General features: G+C 43.8%; 1 protein-coding gene across 1 annotated transcript in view; it reads right to left on the bottom strand.

Moving 5' to 3' along the window:
* Positions 1-7,818: 7,818 nt before the first annotated feature.
* Wwtr1 (WW domain containing transcription regulator 1) overlaps positions 7,819-16,788 on the bottom strand; it is a 115,120-nt gene continuing 106,150 nt past the window's right edge. The window contains exons 5-7 of the mRNA XM_038348261.1: positions 14,575-14,693; positions 13,410-13,522; positions 7,819-11,331 (exon numbers count right to left, since the gene is read on the bottom strand). Of these exons, the coding sequence (XP_038204189.1) occupies positions 11,147-11,331; positions 13,410-13,522; positions 14,575-14,693 (417 nt within the window). The 3' untranslated portion in view covers positions 7,819-11,146. The remainder of the gene's footprint in view (positions 11,332-13,409; positions 13,523-14,574; positions 14,694-16,788) is intronic.

Raw genomic sequence — 16,788 nt, 5'->3', positions numbered from 1 at the left:
TCTTAGATGATAGCCTGTCAACCAGGATAAAGTGCCATCAGGCCAAATCAACACTACTAGGAGCTCCACCTGCTTGGAGCGCATGCACATCAGCCCGGTCTAATGACTGCGCTCAGGACAGCGCCTGTCCATCATAGCAAATTCACAAGGTCTTTGATAGGAAAATGAAAACGGGCATCCAAGAACCAGTTATGTGGGGCTTTCACTGACTCTGTCTTAGAAGAACAACGGACTCATGTAGTCATCATCATATCTGGTCTCATTGCTTTACACATGAAGAACTGAAACAAGTATTTGGCAAGCTCTCATCTAGGACATGCTTCCAATCCTGTTTCCACAAGATCAGATAAGTAGACTTAGAAGTGGGAGCTAGAAGATGATGAGAGGAATTGTCCCTGGAGAGATCCCTCTCCACACACGTGTACATGTTTCTGACCTTCCCTTTCTTCCTCTCTCCTTCCCTCCCTCCTTCTACCTCTGGCTCTTTGTGGGGGGCGCGGAGGGGTATTCAGAGACTCCAGAAACTTTCCTTCTCATAGCAGCAAACTTGGTGTTGCTTACTCGAGTGCCTGAGTCTGCTACACTTAGTATTCAAGTGGAGACTGTCCTAGGTATTTTTCTATTGCCCTAACCAAAAACCATGACCAAGACAGCTTTAGAAAATGTTCAGTTTGGACTCACAGTCGCAGAGGGTTAGAGTCTGTTGCCATCATGGCGGGGAGCCTGGCAACGTTCACACAGGCGTGGCACTAGAGCAGTAACTGAGATTTACATCCTTATCTGCAGGTAGGCGGCAGAGAGAGAGAGAGAGAGAGAGAGAGAGAGGGAGGGAGGGAGGGAGGGAGGGAGGGAGGGAGGGAGGGAGGGAGGGAGGGAGGGAGGGAGGGAGGGAGGGAGGGAGGGAGAGAAAGAGAGACCAGGAAAGGTGTGGCTTTTGAAAGCTCAAAGCCCACCCCCAGTGACACACCACTCTTCCTAATGCTTCCCAAGCAGTTCAACCAATGGGGGACCATATATTCAAGTTCATGAGCCTATGAGGGCCATTCTCATTCAAACCACCACGGAGGCAAGGACAGCATCTGACAAACACATGCTTGAGAGGCCACTGTGGGGTCTTGACACAATTGAAAGGACGACTTCATGAGCAGGGGTGCAGAGTTCCTGCTTTCCATTCTATCACATTCCTTGCGAGATGGAAACTGTGACCCTAAAGTAACACGTAGGGGGACTCCACAGATGAGTAGAAAGAACAGATGAGGATTAAGCATTCTTGTCACAATTAAGGCTGGAGTGATCTTAGTGTGCTGCACTACTGATATTAAAATGTAACATTTAGACATTCACAAAACTGTGCTCTCCAGCCTCATTTGGTTTCTAACCCTGAATACCACAGTATTCTTCTTTGCTGTGGGCTGTTCTTGGGGTTGTCTAGTGTGCCTTAGCATCATACTGTGCCAATGAGCATGAGATCAATTGCACAGGGGAAGGGAAATGTTAGGAGAGGGGATAAACTTAGTTAAAACATGCACTAGTGGCATCCACATAATCCGTGAAACCCAGACTATTGGTGGCAATGGAGGCAGAGAAGGGAATGGCTTTGGAGACTTCAGCCAATCAGACCAGACATACACTCCGCCATAGGCATGAGGTTGTCAAGAGGGGCTAAGTAAAGCAAATGTCAAGTATAGCGAATCTAGCTCCTCCTGCTGCTGTCCAAACCGTGGTGGTGTTTACCCAGGAGTGAGATCTGCTCTGCCCCGAACAACTCAAGGAGGACACGAAGGCTCCACGAGGTCTCAAGATGGGCAAAAAACAAATGCTCAGATAGAACACCTCAAGACAGACACCAGTCTTCAGTCTACCAAGACCCAGGTGGCAGCAAGAAAGGGCTGAAGGCTATGGGTTGAACATGTGGCACATTGCAAGTTATTCACCAAGTCATAGGATGCTTGGAACACAACCCTTGGGAAACAGGAAAGAAAATTCTAGGACATTGTGCAGTCTGTGGACGCTAACCATCCAAGAGGGAAGAGAGGGCACAAACTCACTATGGAGGCAGGGAAGGAAAGAAGGGAGACTAAGAAAGCACAGAGAATGGGAACTCGAGAGATAACTTGGTGGTTGAGACCACTGTTCAAGACAACCTTGATTCAATTCCCAGCACCCACACGACGGCTTCACAGCCATTTCTAACTCCAGTTCCAGAAGATCCAATGACCTTTTCCAGCTTCCAAGGGGCACCAGGCATGCATACAGTGCACAGACACACATCTATGCAAAACAGCTATACACATAAAAAGTAAATCTTTAAAAAGCTAACATTGTGCAGGAAAACAGAAGAGAGAGAAAGAGAATTCCTGACAATGTTGCTGAAGCAAAAATAAAACCTCCACAGAGGCTCATGCTGCTTCCTACTGCCTGCTGGAAAAACAAAATCCTGACAACAGCGGAATGGAGGACCACTTAGACAGCATTAATCAATACTTGTTCTTGTTCTTTTTTGTTGTTGTTGTTTAATGGTTTCTTTATTATTATGTATACAGTATTCTGCCTGCATGTACACCTGCAGGCCAGAAGAGGGTATCAGATCTCATTACAGATGGTTGTGAGCCACCATGTGGTTGCTGGGAATTGAACTCAGAACCTTTGGAAGAGCAGGCAGTGATCATTACCTCTGAGCCATCTCTCAAGCCCACTTGTTCTTGTTCTTGCCACTGTCCTCCAGATGCGATATGGAAAGTTGACATGTGATTTTAATATGGTGTTTGTGATTTTAATTCCTATGTTTATAAATGTTTTATAATAAATTCAATCATTTAGAACAGCCATAGCTGTGTATAAAGTTATAAACTAAACAGTAGGCAACCAAACATATGCATGTCTGGCCTCAGCAAGGATCATGGTTCTCAAACACAAGGGCAGTCCAGCTGGCTCACTAAATGCAGATTCCCAGCCCTTGGCCTCCTGCAGCCTCCTCAAGAAGTCTGAGAAAGTCTAAGCTTAGAGCTAACAAATTAAGATGTCTACGGTGGACCAGCCATTTGCTCTGCTATAAGCGACTCTTTTAATACCTTGAGTCCTTCCTAGTTTGTCTTTAATAACTTCATTATCACTAAAATCCCACAGATCTCTCCATCAAAGGATGCAGGATAAAAGCAAAGGAGGAAGCCGAAATGTCTGCCCTACACATCTTTCCTTTTTCCGCTTTTATGATGCCCTAGCCTGTGCTCTAAGCCGGAGCTGTCACCACACCCAGACAAACCATCTGCTGCCCTCTAGTGACAATTTGGCTCATCCACTATATAACGGGTGGCTGCAATTGTTTCCAGGCAGGGAGGGTTTGGTTAACCTTCCTGCAGAGTTCAACTTTTCTCCAATAGCTTCTCATGAAGAAACATTTTTCAAAAAGAAAACAAACAAACAAACAAACAAAAAACCCAACAACTTCAAAGTAAGCATCTAGCCTGGGATGAACGGGGAATATTCAAAAGGAAAGAGGGTGTGTATTGACCACCTGTCAATCACTTCTCTTCATCTTTCTCACGTTCTCATTGCCCACCCCCTTTTTAATAGACCAATTTTATATATAAAAAAACTAAACTTTAAGAAACCTAACTAAGACCCCCCACTGTAACAACTGCATGGCGCTGAATGTCTTAAAAAGCTATGTGATGCAGCCCAGGGGTGGTTACAAAGGAGCCGGCCTTTAAACGCCCTCTCTGTTAATTAGGGTTCTACTCCTGTGAAGAGACCTTGACCAAGGAAACCCTTACAAAGGAAAGGTTTAGTTGGGGCTGGCTTAGAGTTTCAGAGGTTTAATTCATTATCATCATGGTGGGAATCATGGCAGCATGCAGGCAGATGTGGTACTGGAGCAGATCCACGGGCAGCAGGAAGAGACCATGAGCCACCAGGCCTGGCTTGAGCTTCTGAAATCCCCCCCGCCAACGACACATTCTCCAATAAGATCATATCTACTCCAACAAGACCACACCGCCAATAATGCTAATCTGTGCGTCCATGGGGGCCATTTCCACTCAGACAACCACACCCTTCATTAAGACTTACACACCCACTCTCTACACAAATCCGCATGCTGCATGGAATGTTCTGGACCTCTCTTTTTCCCTTAATATTGAATGCTTGGGCCTCAGCTGGTAGAAATGTTTGGGAAGAATTAAGAGGTGTGGCCTTGTTGGAGGAGGTGTGTCACTGTGGGGTGGGTTTTGAGGTTTCAAAAGCCTACACCAGTTCCACTTAGGCACCTCCCCACCCCCAGCCAGGTGCTTGTGGATTAGATGTAAGCTCTCAGCCACTGCTCCGAAGTCATGCCTGTTTGCCAGCTTCCATGCTCCCCACCTTGATGGCTACGGACTAAGGAACCATGAGCCTCAAATTAAATGTGTGTGTGTGTGTGTGTGTGTGTGTGTGTGTGTGTTTTAATGAGTTGCCTTGGTCATGGTGTTTTGTCAGAGCTGGGACGTGGTGATTGACACAACAGAGTTGGTTGCCAGTTACATGGAAGTTACATATATAGTTCCTGTATCCACTTACACAGCCGCCAATGCTGCAGTGAGTATTCCTCTTTTCCCACATGCTAGCCAGCACCTAATGCTACTAGCCTTTGGAATTTTAAAGTTTATCAGAGGTGAAATAGTGAGTAATTCCTAAACTTCTGATTAGTAATCAGACTGTAAATGAATCATCACATCCAGTTTTTCCTTTCATGTATTATGGTTGGGCCATTTTTCTTATCGATTTGTAAGTACCCGTTGCACATTCTGGATATCATAGTTCTGGTTTCCAGAATCAATCACTGACACAGGACTCGTGCAGCATAAGTAGGAAAGGATTTCTCAAGGAAGATGGTGGGTTTAGCTATGGGCTATCTCCTCAAAGCTTTCCTGCTGAGGGCTTGTTCTCTGGCTGTAGGTATTGTTGCTAAGTGTTAAGATACTGATAGCACTATTTTCATGGATCCACTATGAGTTCAGAGTTTCCTGGACTGTTAGGCAGTGGGACCTAGACGGATAGTGATTAGGAGGATGTCTTGGGAGGGTAGATCTTGTCCCTGAACCCTTCCTTTCTCTGTTTTCTGGCCACCAGAAGATAAACAACATTCCCCGACTATGTCTTTTGCCCATGTTTCAGCCTGTCAATAGAACCAGCCAAACCATGGAAATAAAACTGTTGTGGGATATTATTTTAAGATGTGTTACATTTGTTTATGCTGTGGAACATTTGTTTTAATGATGCAAAGATGTGTTCATTCTTTTATGCTACATTTGTTTAATTCTGTGAAGCTGTGTTATTTTGCCTGTCTAAAACACCTGATTGTTCTAATAGAGCTGAACAGCCAATAGCAAGACAGGAAAAAGGATAAGTGGGGCTGGCAGGCAGAGAATAAATAGGGGGAGAAATCTAGGAAGAGAGAGGAAGAAACAAGACAGAACAAAAAGAGGAGGACATCGGAGACCAGCTGCCCAGCTACACAGTAAGCCATGGAGAAAGAAGTAAAGAAAGATAAAAGCCCAGAGACAAAAGATAGACAGGATAATTTAACATAAGAAAAGCTGGCTAGAAACAAGTCATGCTAAAGCCAGATATTTATAAGAAAGAATAAGACTCCATGTATGATTTATTTCTGAGCTGGGTGGCAGGTCCCCGTAAAAGAGTAAAACAACCAACCATATAAAAATTCCTTAGTCAAACTAATTTTTCCCACTTCTCTCCTCTAAACATATCTCTATCACTTTGTCACAGCAAGAAAAGTTAATACAGGGGCTGGAGAGATGGCTCAGTGGTTAAGAGCACTGGCTGCTCTTCCAGAGGTCCTGAGTTCAATTTCCAGCAACCACATGGTGGCTCACAACCATCTGTAATGAGATCTGGCGCCCTCTTCTGGCATGCAGGCATACATGGAGGCAGAATGTTGTATACATAATAAATAAATAAAATCTTTTTTAAAAAAAAAGTTAATACAGTGGGTAAGGAAGATGGGTAAGACAGTAGGAAAAGCAGGAAAGGAAACTGCGTGGTTTGAGGCTGTGTCCCCATAGTCTAGGGTATTTAAATATGTGGCCCCCAATTAATAGTGCGGTTTGGAAAGTTTTAAGTGTGGCCTTGAGAACAAGCTGTGATTCAGATCGTGTGCCCTCAGCTTCCTGCTCCTGCCAGCATGCCTACTTCCATGCCTTCCTGCTAAAACAGACGGATTCATGCTTCTCAAACAGTAAACCCAAATGTAAAAACAGTAAACTTCTATAAGTTGCATTGGTCATGCTGCTTTAACCCAGCAATAAAAAAGTAACTATTACAGGAAGAAACAAAGCCAGGGCATGCTCTCAGGCAGAAGTCCAAAGGAGGGTTCTACTGGATCCCCAATGAACTCTGCATAGGAGTTACACACCCCGTTAGCGGCTAAGGGCATTTCTAGCTCTTGGCTTGTGAGGAGTCCAATGAACTTGCGGGAGAGGCTAAGGCAGGATTTAGGTGAGCTGGGAAACTGACATCATGCACTAAAGAAACAGTATGTATCCTGTTGTCAGTAGTAATACAAGAAACACACTGCATATGGGTAAAATACTTTGCATCTGTCATATCTGCAAAGATTTAAGAGGTACACAATGCCAAATTCTAGACCAGCTATGGTGACAAGCGTTTTGTTGTTTGTTTGTTTTTACAAGACAAGAGTTTCTCTGTGTAAGGGTCCTGAAGTTCAATTTGTAAGCCAGGCTGGCCTCGAACTCACAGAGATCTACCTGCCTCTGCCTCCCGAGTGCTGGGATTAAAGGTGTGCGCCACCACCTCCCTGCAATGACAAGGGTTTTTGCATACATGTAGTGTGTTGTAGGCTGGCAGCCATTTTTAAGAAAAACAGTAGAATCTATCAATACATACATTTTGAAGGATTCTGTCCCAGGAACTTTCTCCTGGCCACAAGCTGACAGTTCACTGCAGCACAGAAAACAATGAGGGACACCCCTACAAAAATACGTATTTAAAATACCAAAGCACGGCAGGGAGAGCGGCTCCTGAGACACTGGCTGTGTACTGCATGACCCTGTGTGAATTAACTGCTTCACACAGTGACACCTTCATCTGCAGCCATGTGAGAAAAGTGGCATTGCTGGAAAGGGACTTAGATGGCACTGGACAATCCGCTTTAGTGCTTTGCAAATGGTCAGTGTGTAGCGCATGCTCAATATGCTTTAGCAATGCCATGCTAATGCTAAGCAAGAAGTTGGAACTGTTTTTGTTTTAAAAAGGCCTTATAACCTTAAAAGTAAGGGGGCTGGCTGGAGGGAACAGCTTGGCGGTAGAGCATCTACCTAACACGTGCAAAGACTCTGACTTCATCCTCGGCACAGCACAGAAAACACGTGAAGAAACATGACAGTAAAGCTCTGTTTAAAACTGGCACATAAGACCAGTTCTGGGGTGATGGTAAGTTAGCTGCTCCCCCCTGCCCCGCCCCATACAGCGAGCAGGTAGGTAGGGGAAACCACAGTATCCACGGGAAGCAAAGCCAGAGCCCAGATTCGGAATTAATGACAGCATGTCGCAGTGTGTTTACTTATAGCAGCGGGAAAAGGCACACCCTGTTGTTAAAAACATAATTCTGCTGAGGGTATAGGAAGGCTGAGGGTTTGGCTGTTGTTGTTTGTTTTTTAAATACACACCTTTAAAAGGATATTTGCCTACAGAATCTGTCTTCCTGCCTCTCTCACTGACTGCCAGGGGTTATGGAAGCCTCTCTACTTCTACCCAAAGCCCCCAGTAAACAACCAAACCACATGACAGAGACAAAGGCCCAAGTGGAAGTTCAATCGTATTTATTTTTTTATACAGAATTGAGAATTAAAACCTGTAACAAACTCCAGATAAAATGGCTTGATTTGATGGATTTGGCTGCATGTTTCCCATATGCAGAACACACTGGGTTAGAAATCAACAACACAGGTCTCATTTGATAAAATGTAGAAGTTAAAAAAAAATTAAGTTAAAGTATTAGCACGTGTATAATACAGTATCAGGGAAATGGTCTCTGTCAATCACCCTTTTCCCATTAAATTAATCTATAGCTTTCCTTTTTTTCCTTTTTTTTTTAATGGCTTGTTTCCCACCCCCCATTTTTTCCCAAAAGTTGTACTTTCAGAAGTTGCTTCTAATTACATTGTAAGAACACAGCACTCAGTGACTCCGTCAGCCACTTCACGTCACCTCCTGCAAATTCCTTTCTGCTGAGCAGTGCCCAGGGGGCTAAAGCTAGTTCTGTTTTATGTGCTTCTCACACACTGGGAAATCACTGAAAGAAATACATCTTACATCCTAGATACTACAGTTAAACACTGCCTGAAAGAGAAATCCCCAATGCTAACAAAATGGCAGGATTCTTTCACTATCGAAATGCTCCAATAAAGTGTATCATATCGGGAAAAGCTTCTTCTTCTTCTTAAATCCAACTTTTAAAGTTGCCTATTTTATGACAAAATTTGAAGATGATATGGTAAAAAATGTATTGATTTAGGACAAAGAAAGACTATCTAGTCTGACAGTTTGTCTTATAGTATGAGATAGTATACGAATAGCACCTTATTATGAATTCTTAGAGAGTATTAATACTTACAGTAATACTAAAGAACCACTGAGAGATTGTTCTTAGGGCTGGGGATGGAGCTCAGCGGCAAGGCACTTGCCTAACACACATGGAGTCTTGAGTTCAATCAGAACTAGAAAGAAAAAAAAGTCTGACTTCTGATTTCTAGGTTTAGCTCTCTTTAAAAAGCCATATTTTATAGTCTTAAAAACAACAGAAATTATATCTGGCTTTATCTATTAGTAAACAGTCAGGGACCATATTTTATTCTAGAAAAATACTATATTCATTAAAAAGGTTTAAGCTAATTTACTAAAAAAATTACTCTAATATTTCATAATGCCACAAGCTTATTATAAAATGGCTTCTAAAACTTGGCAACATAAACCATCAATGATTTAACTATTTTTTTTTAAAAAGAGTATCTTTTTTTACATTTAATAGCCTAAAATGCATGTATAAAAATATTTTTAAATACAGTAACACTGTCGAGTTTTGTTAGGTCCCTTGTGTTTTGGTTTGTTTTTGATTTTCCTCAGAAAGAATGTACAACTCTTTTTGCAATTTTTGCTAACAAAAGAGAAAAAGAAAGAGTGCTCCCTTTCAACCTAGTAGCAACATAAATACCAACTCGCCTCTCTCAGAGTGCTCAGCGAGAGCAAGGAGTTAACTGGGCATTAATTGGGGCTCGTCCAAGAAAAGAGAAATCATTTCAGAGTGCTGGATGCAACAGCGGCCCATGCTCTTGTCTGCTGACGTGTTTAGCAAGCACAGAGACAGAGCATCAGAGTGCCACACCCTGCCCCTTCCTCCTCTCTGCCCCTCCCCAGTAAAGTGCACCCTAACCCTCTTCTCTCTGACAGCAGGGTCTTTTGGTATGAAGGCTGAGAGAAAATTGCTGCTTTGTTCTTTGAGGGCACTTCTCGCCCGTCTTGCTTGCCTCACTTTTGAGGGGTTCTGATGAGTCTGGCTCATTTCCCATCGACTGGCCTTTCTGGCATACTCCACAGCTTCATCTCTGACCCTTCACTTGCCTCTTCCCACCACGACCAAATGTACTCTGTGCATCTATATTCCAATGGACCAAAGGGATCTTATTAAAGATCCTCAACGATAAAGCCCTCACCCTCATGGACACTGAAAGTTTCCTCTCGGATTCTTGATGTCTTTCAAAAAAATAAAAATAAAAAAGGAGATTAAATTCATACACTATAAATAATGTCAGTTCAAAATAATAAAGAGCTAAGGACTTCATTGCTAGCGTGGGCAGCCCGCCTGCTAAACGAACATGATGCTCTCAGTCCTTAAGAGCTAATAAAAAAAAAGTTGGTTACATAAGAGGTATTGAGTACATATCTTATGCCTTTCTGTACCAACTTAGCAAAGGGGTTAGGATAACATACTTAGGGATCAGTTTTACTCTGCTCAGAAGCACAAATCTAGACGACATGCCCTGTCAAGGCCTTTCTGTGTACACAGTCAGACATCTGTTTTGTTCTTCAAACACTTCTACAGACAGGATCATTTTTAAGCGCTTGAAACCTCGAAAGCAGAATTGATAATGCCTCAAGAGTACAAAATGCAACAGCTACTTTGCGTGTCGTCAGGCTGAGATCTATGCTGGCCTGATGTTTTCAGAATAGGTCAAAAGACAAAAATAGTTGCCACTGATTCATCAAAAAACATTCGGCGGCCCTTTGTCATAAGCCACAAAATGACAGTGTTTCATAAAACAAACAGCAAATTCCAAGCTGCATTTTGCAAAGAATACAGGTTGCAATTTAAAAAAAAAAAATTGTTTGGCTTCATAATTGTTCATCTCAGTACCAAACTGGTCTCTTTCACATGACCTGTCATGCAAGACCTGTGACAAATACCGCAGTGGCCCTTCTGCACGCAGCACCGAGCCGCTGGGTGCTCCGCAGTCAAATGACAAAGAGTGGTGGCATTAGAGGACTCTGTGCCTTTGTAAATACAGAATGAGAGTAGACATCGGAGCCAGCATGGACTCCAAACTGCGTTGTATTCCACACAACAGAAATTTACTATCTATACAATGATTTTTTTTTTTTTTAAAGATCAAGTTAAATAAGTTTTAAAGCATTTGTTACTAGGGTTATCAGTACAGTTTTTGAAACTGTAAATTGGTTCTTGGTGCACATTTCTTGGACCAAGCTGCCAGTCAGAATTCACTGCCTGGGGTCAGCTTTTATGGCTTAGAATCAATGGACATATGAATTTTAGCTAATACCTATAAAGCTAAGCCACTGGGTAGCAGGGATTTTTAAGAAGTTATTCTGCATGATCAATTCTGTACTATCTGTCATGGAAATGCAGGCTGGCAGAAAAATGAAGAGAACGTTTATTTATGTGTAACTTAAGTTCTTGTAAGTCAAACCCAGGCAATGATTAGCTGGCTGCATGGACCGGGAGTGTGGGTATGGAGGCCGAGAGCAGTACACCGGTGGACCTGCTTCGCTCCGTCGCTTGTTCCATGAGGCCCAGGATAGGTCGGGTCACAGCTGCAACACATGACCATGGGAGTGATCACAGCCAGGTTAGAAAGGGCTCGCTTTTGTTCAGAGCGGACTCGACATCATTGAAGAGGGGGATCAGATCTTCAGACTCCAAAGTCCCTAGGTCAACGTTGGTTCCTGGAAGGCAGTCAAGGAAATCAGGGAAGCGGGTCTGCTGGGGATTGACCGCCATGGGTGTCTGACCTGCATTTTCTCCTGTAATAGAAGGAAGGACAGTTGTTATTTCCTTCTTAAATTTTTAAAATTTTGTTTGTTTCTTTGCTGTTATTTTTGAGAAAGGGTCTCACTATGTAGCTCTGGCTTTCCTGGAATTCACTATGTAGACCATGCTGGTCTCATACTCACAGAGATCCACCTGCCTCTGCCTCCTAAGTACTGGGATTAAAGGTGTGTGCCACTATGCCTGGCTACATTTTCTTTTATATGGGTATTGGGCCTGCATGTTTTGTCTGTGCAACACGTGCGTGCCTGAGAGGACCAGGAGAGGGCATAAGTGTATCCACAGGACTAGAGAAACAGACAGTGGCGAGCAATCATGTAGGCAGTGAGACTCAAGCCTATGTCCTCTAGAGGAGCAGCCAGGGCTCGTAAGCACTGAGCCATCTCTCCAGCCTTTTCTCATAAGTTCTTGACAAGAGGGCAGAATAGTTCAAGTGCTAACATAACCCACATTTCCATGCCCACGGACACCACATTAGCGACCTCAACCTGTTTTGGAAGACTGTTTACCCCAGGAACGCTCGAGTTCTGCAGAACATGGTGGAGGAAAATGCTAGAAAGGTAAGCACCTGGAATTTGACTGGGAATACGTGCTTTACGTAACAGTATTATGGGAACCACATGGAGACCTGATATCATTCGACAGGTCCTTTACGATATGGCCGTAGGCATGCTTAATTTGTCTCATTCCCATTTGACCTCCTGGGTCTCCTGCACATGTTAGGAAGAAGCAACATAGGTGCCCTACTTAAGGCTATGCCATCTGTCCACTAAAGTTATCATTATAGATGCTGGAGGGATGGCTCAGTGGTCGGTCAGCAGAGGTCCTGAGCTCAAGTTCCAGCACCCGCACTGTGGCCCACAAACCCCTGTAACATCAACTTCAAAAAATCCGATGCCCTCTGGCCTCAAGACTCCTGCTCACGTGGTACACGTAAACTCACACGGGCACACACAGGCACAAAAATTTAAAAGTTCAAAATATCATTACAATCTTCCAATTCTTGAAAATACGTATTTTAGCCAAACAAAATCTCTCTTTTTTAAAAAGAATTCTTCAAATTCTTTCTCACCGGAAATGAAAGCATGGGTTGACGTTTCTTCATCAAGGTTAACAATCTCAAAGCATTTCTCTTGGCAGTAGCTCTATAATGTCCTTGTGGTCTTTTTAGCCTTTGTCATTTAGCTACTGAAGTTCACCACTTAAGCTACTTTAGGATTAAAGGGGAAGGGGGGCCGTCAATTCTTCCAGGGGTGTCGTTTTCATGGAACATTCTGGAAGGAGGAATGACTGCGTAGCCTTTACTTATCATGTTAATATCCCTTGGTTCCATCTTCACACAAGTCCAGCTGTGTGTGCTCGTTGCAAAGGGAGAGGGTTCTCAGCCAGCTTGCTCCTGGCAAGTGGTCAATGTGATTGGCAGACTGAACAATCTTTTCCAGCCACCAATGAGCTCTGCCTGCCCCTCAGCCCCTCCTCAGCTAATGACTAAGTATTACTAAATATTACATGACTGACTCTCTTTAACAATGTATGCCCGTTTCCTACAAACACCTCACAGGAGCGACCCTAAACTCAATGAGATGACACGCATTTAAGCAGATTACTAAAAACACAGTGTTTATCAAATCCGTGTTTATCAAACCCACTTCATCGGTATCCTTCTTCAGGGGAGGAGCAGAGGTGGTGACACTCACTATTCTCCTTTCACCAGTGAGAGGTTGAGGCCCACAGAGCTCCCTAGAGAACACTGTTACCAGGGACTGAGAAACAAAGATTCAACTCGGGCTGAACGTTGCCACTGTTCTTTTCAAGACACCTCCCACCCCCATTTACCCAGTGGACTTAAAAAGCCCACACCTATATGAAGCCATCTATTTGCATAAACTCTGAGAAGTCTGCTATGTAGTAGCAGTGCCTGTGGATTGAGTGGGCTTTTAGCTGGTATTTTGTGTCCAGGGTTTGTTTCCCATTGGATTTTCGGATTGCAATAACCAAGGAGACAATCTAAAAATGGAAACACACTGCAGATATTCCAAGGCTGGGTGCCCACCTGTTTCCATCTCGTCCATGTTGCTGAGGAAGTCCTCTGGAGTTGTGGGGACACTGTAGCACCCCAACCCCAGGCCACTGTCTGTACTCTGCTCCCTTGAATGATAGGGTCCCCTGCAGAGGAGAAGGAAAGAAAGGAAAATAAGTGAAGACCTTAACATGAGTCCAGTAAATAAACATCACAGTTAGAACGCAGTCACAGGACTCAGGCGGTGAGAGAGACAAATGCTACCAGGCCTTTTAACTTTGAAAGGTATAACTGATCTTAAGTAATTATATGCAAATTATATTAATCATATGCAAATAAAATCATATGCAAATAAAACTGGCTGCTCACCATATACATGGGGGCTGATTTCCTTGCCTCAAAATAACCATTTGAGCCCTATTCTATGTTCAGATTAGGCTACCTGATACTACTTATGTGAAAATTGAAAACCCAGGAAAATAGTGCTGAATAACGCTTATAGAGATACACATTAATGATAAAAGAAGTATGTATATAGCCAGTCATGGTGGTCCATGCCTACAGTCCCAACACTCAAGAGGCTGGGGGAAAGGGTTCCAGAAAACTAGCTAAGTTCCCTGGGACGGCCACACACCACTTTCCGAGGAGGGGCTGTGCCTGGGGAAAGAATGGAGGGAAGGAAGCAACCTAGTGGTGGTAGAGATGGGGCTCAAACAGTGCTTGGCATACAGCAAGCCTGGATGGCGGGTACCTTGGTTTTCTTTCTACTTTTCTAGTCTTTAAAATACAGCACAGGAGAAAATTAACACTATTAGCTAAACTTTGAAACCTTACTTACCTTTCCCCATAAATACCTCTGAATTTTCTTGTCCTTTTTGCCATGATATGCTTTTAACCTCATCCTTCCTCCCAGGACCATCAAAACTCTTGCAAGTGATTACCAAATCTCACTGTCCTGTTTAAATTTGAAGCTCATCCTCGTATGCAAATCACTGGCTGAATAAACTCCATGGCACGTGACTAGGTTTTGGAACTGAGATGCTTTCTAAAAGCTTCCTTTTCCTCTCTTCTCTCAGCTCTCCCCCTCCTCTCCCCATCCCTGAAAGAACCCTGCCCCTTCTCCATGCAAACGAACCACCCACACATCCTAAACCATAGGTAAGAAGGCAAAAGCCAGCGGTCCCCAGTGTGGACTTACCCATTGAGGAAAGGATCTGAGCTGTTGTTGGTGATGGACCGCATATCCGTGGTCATGGCAGGCGGGTTGACAGAGGCCATGGTCTCCTCCATGGGGAGCTGTCTGCAGAGGGCAGCTTCCTACAGAGTCAGAGGGAAAGGGGGTCAGTCAGTTGTCACAAAGGGTTGCATCGTAATACAGTTCATATGAAGACTGTTCACCAAACACAAAAAGAACTTTGTGCCTATTTTAGTAGGTCAAGGCCATCGGGAGGTTAGTATTCTTTCTCCCCAGACAGCCCTGGCTGGACTAGCGTACACACGCTAGTCTCTTCAGTTTACACGCCAGTGTGAATGGGAGGTTTAGACCCTTAAATAAAATTACACTTAGCAGCTGCTGTTAATCACCAGATGAATAAGACAACCAGTTAAACCATTTGCTGATAGATAGATAGATAGATAGATAGATAGATAGATAGATAGATAGATAGATAGATAGGTAGATAGGTAGGTAGATAGATAGGTAGGTAGGTAGGTAGGTAGGTAGGTAGGTAGGTAGGTAGGTAGGTTGCTCTGTTGGTATAGGCTTTTACGCATTTACCACCAAGCTTGACAACCCAAGTTCTTTTCCCAGGATCTGCACAGTGGAAGAACCAACTTCTACAAGTTGTTCTCTGACTGCCATCTGAATGCTCATCATGGATGCACATGTACAGAATAAATAAATATCGTATCAGAGCCGGTGAGATGGCTCAGTGGGTAAAGGTGCTTACTGCATAAGCTTAGCATCTTGAATTAAATCTCCAGGGGGTAACACATAAGAGTGGACGGGGAGAGCTGACTCCACAAAATGGTCCTCTAACCTCTACATACAAGTCTTGGCACAAGCATTCCTGCACTTATGTACAGACATCATACACACTCACATGTACACATGATAATAATAATGTTGAGTTGACTACAGCTGGGGGAAACTGGAGTTCCAAACCAAATCCCACAGACAACTAGATGTTTGATGGGTTATGGATTTTTTTAATTTATTTATTAATTATGTATACAGTTTTCCCTGCATGTATGCTGCAGGCCAGAAGAGGGCACCAGATCTCATTACAGATGGTTGTGAGCCACCATATGGTTGCTGGGAATTGAACTCAGGACCTCTGGAAGAACAGTCAGTGCTCTTAACCTCTGAGCCATCTCTCCAGCCCCTGGGTTATGGATTTTTTTAAGGCTAGCAGTAATAGCAAGAAGAATAAATTCAAAATGTTATGAACCTGACTTCAGTGACACACTCCGGCATCAGACTTATTTCAAGCTGATGGCAATTTCCAGAAGAATACTCTCAGACGTTTCTGCTTATACCTAAAACCAAGGCTGGGTCCTGGACATATTTATGCCTATTGGTTTTTCATTTCCAAGCTGAAGTCATTGATCTCATAGCCTTAAAATCCCTAAACCATGGCTGCAATGACGAACAGAACATTCCAGCAGTGTGAGCTGCAAGATGCTGGTTAGATCTCTTTCAGCCCTTCACGTGATGGATCAAAGTACTGCAGTCTGGGCAGTGACCCTGGAAAACTGTTGGTTACTGCGCTCACTGTGTGGTTACTTGCCACACCAACTCCAGTGTCGTCTGTGTGACATGACATATGTCATTATGCCGGACGGGAGCTACGTGTCCTATGGGACTAGGCTTCCTGGAGGTCAATGGCAGACGGCCGGGTATTAGCCACCGCTGAGGCATAGACAGGTTTCTCGAGTAGCTGGCTATGCGGGATATGAGCTTTGCACAATTTCTTTCATAATAATGATTGTCTTTATATATACAAGACAAGGATCATTCTCTTCAGGAACAGCTCTGAGATAGGGAATCACAGTATGGGAATGTATAAGACTACAGCAGAACCTTTGTCATACAGAGTCTCAATACATAGCCTAGGCCAGTCCTGAACTTGTGATTCTTCTGCCTCAGCCTCCTGAGAGCTGGGATCACAGATGGCGCCACTCTGTACAGTAATCAATACCCTTTTATAAACACAAAAGGTTACAGCAGGGGCTGAGGACATGGCTTAAAAGTACCTGCCACACAAGCACAGAGACCTACCTGAGTTCAGCTTACTACTGCCTATGTAGAGCTGAGCCAGCAGTGCACACATGTAACACAGAGCTAGGGGAGGAGGGGGAACAGACAGGTGATCCCTGGAGTCCCCTGGCTAGTCAGGCAGAATCAGTGAGC

Source organism: Arvicola amphibius, chromosome 11 (genome assembly GCF_903992535.2).
Source record: "Arvicola amphibius chromosome 11, mArvAmp1.2, whole genome shotgun sequence".
In the NCBI taxonomy this organism is placed as follows: Eukaryota; Metazoa; Chordata; class Mammalia; order Rodentia; family Cricetidae; genus Arvicola; species Arvicola amphibius.
This window is presented reverse-complemented; position numbering and strand designations above follow the sequence as displayed.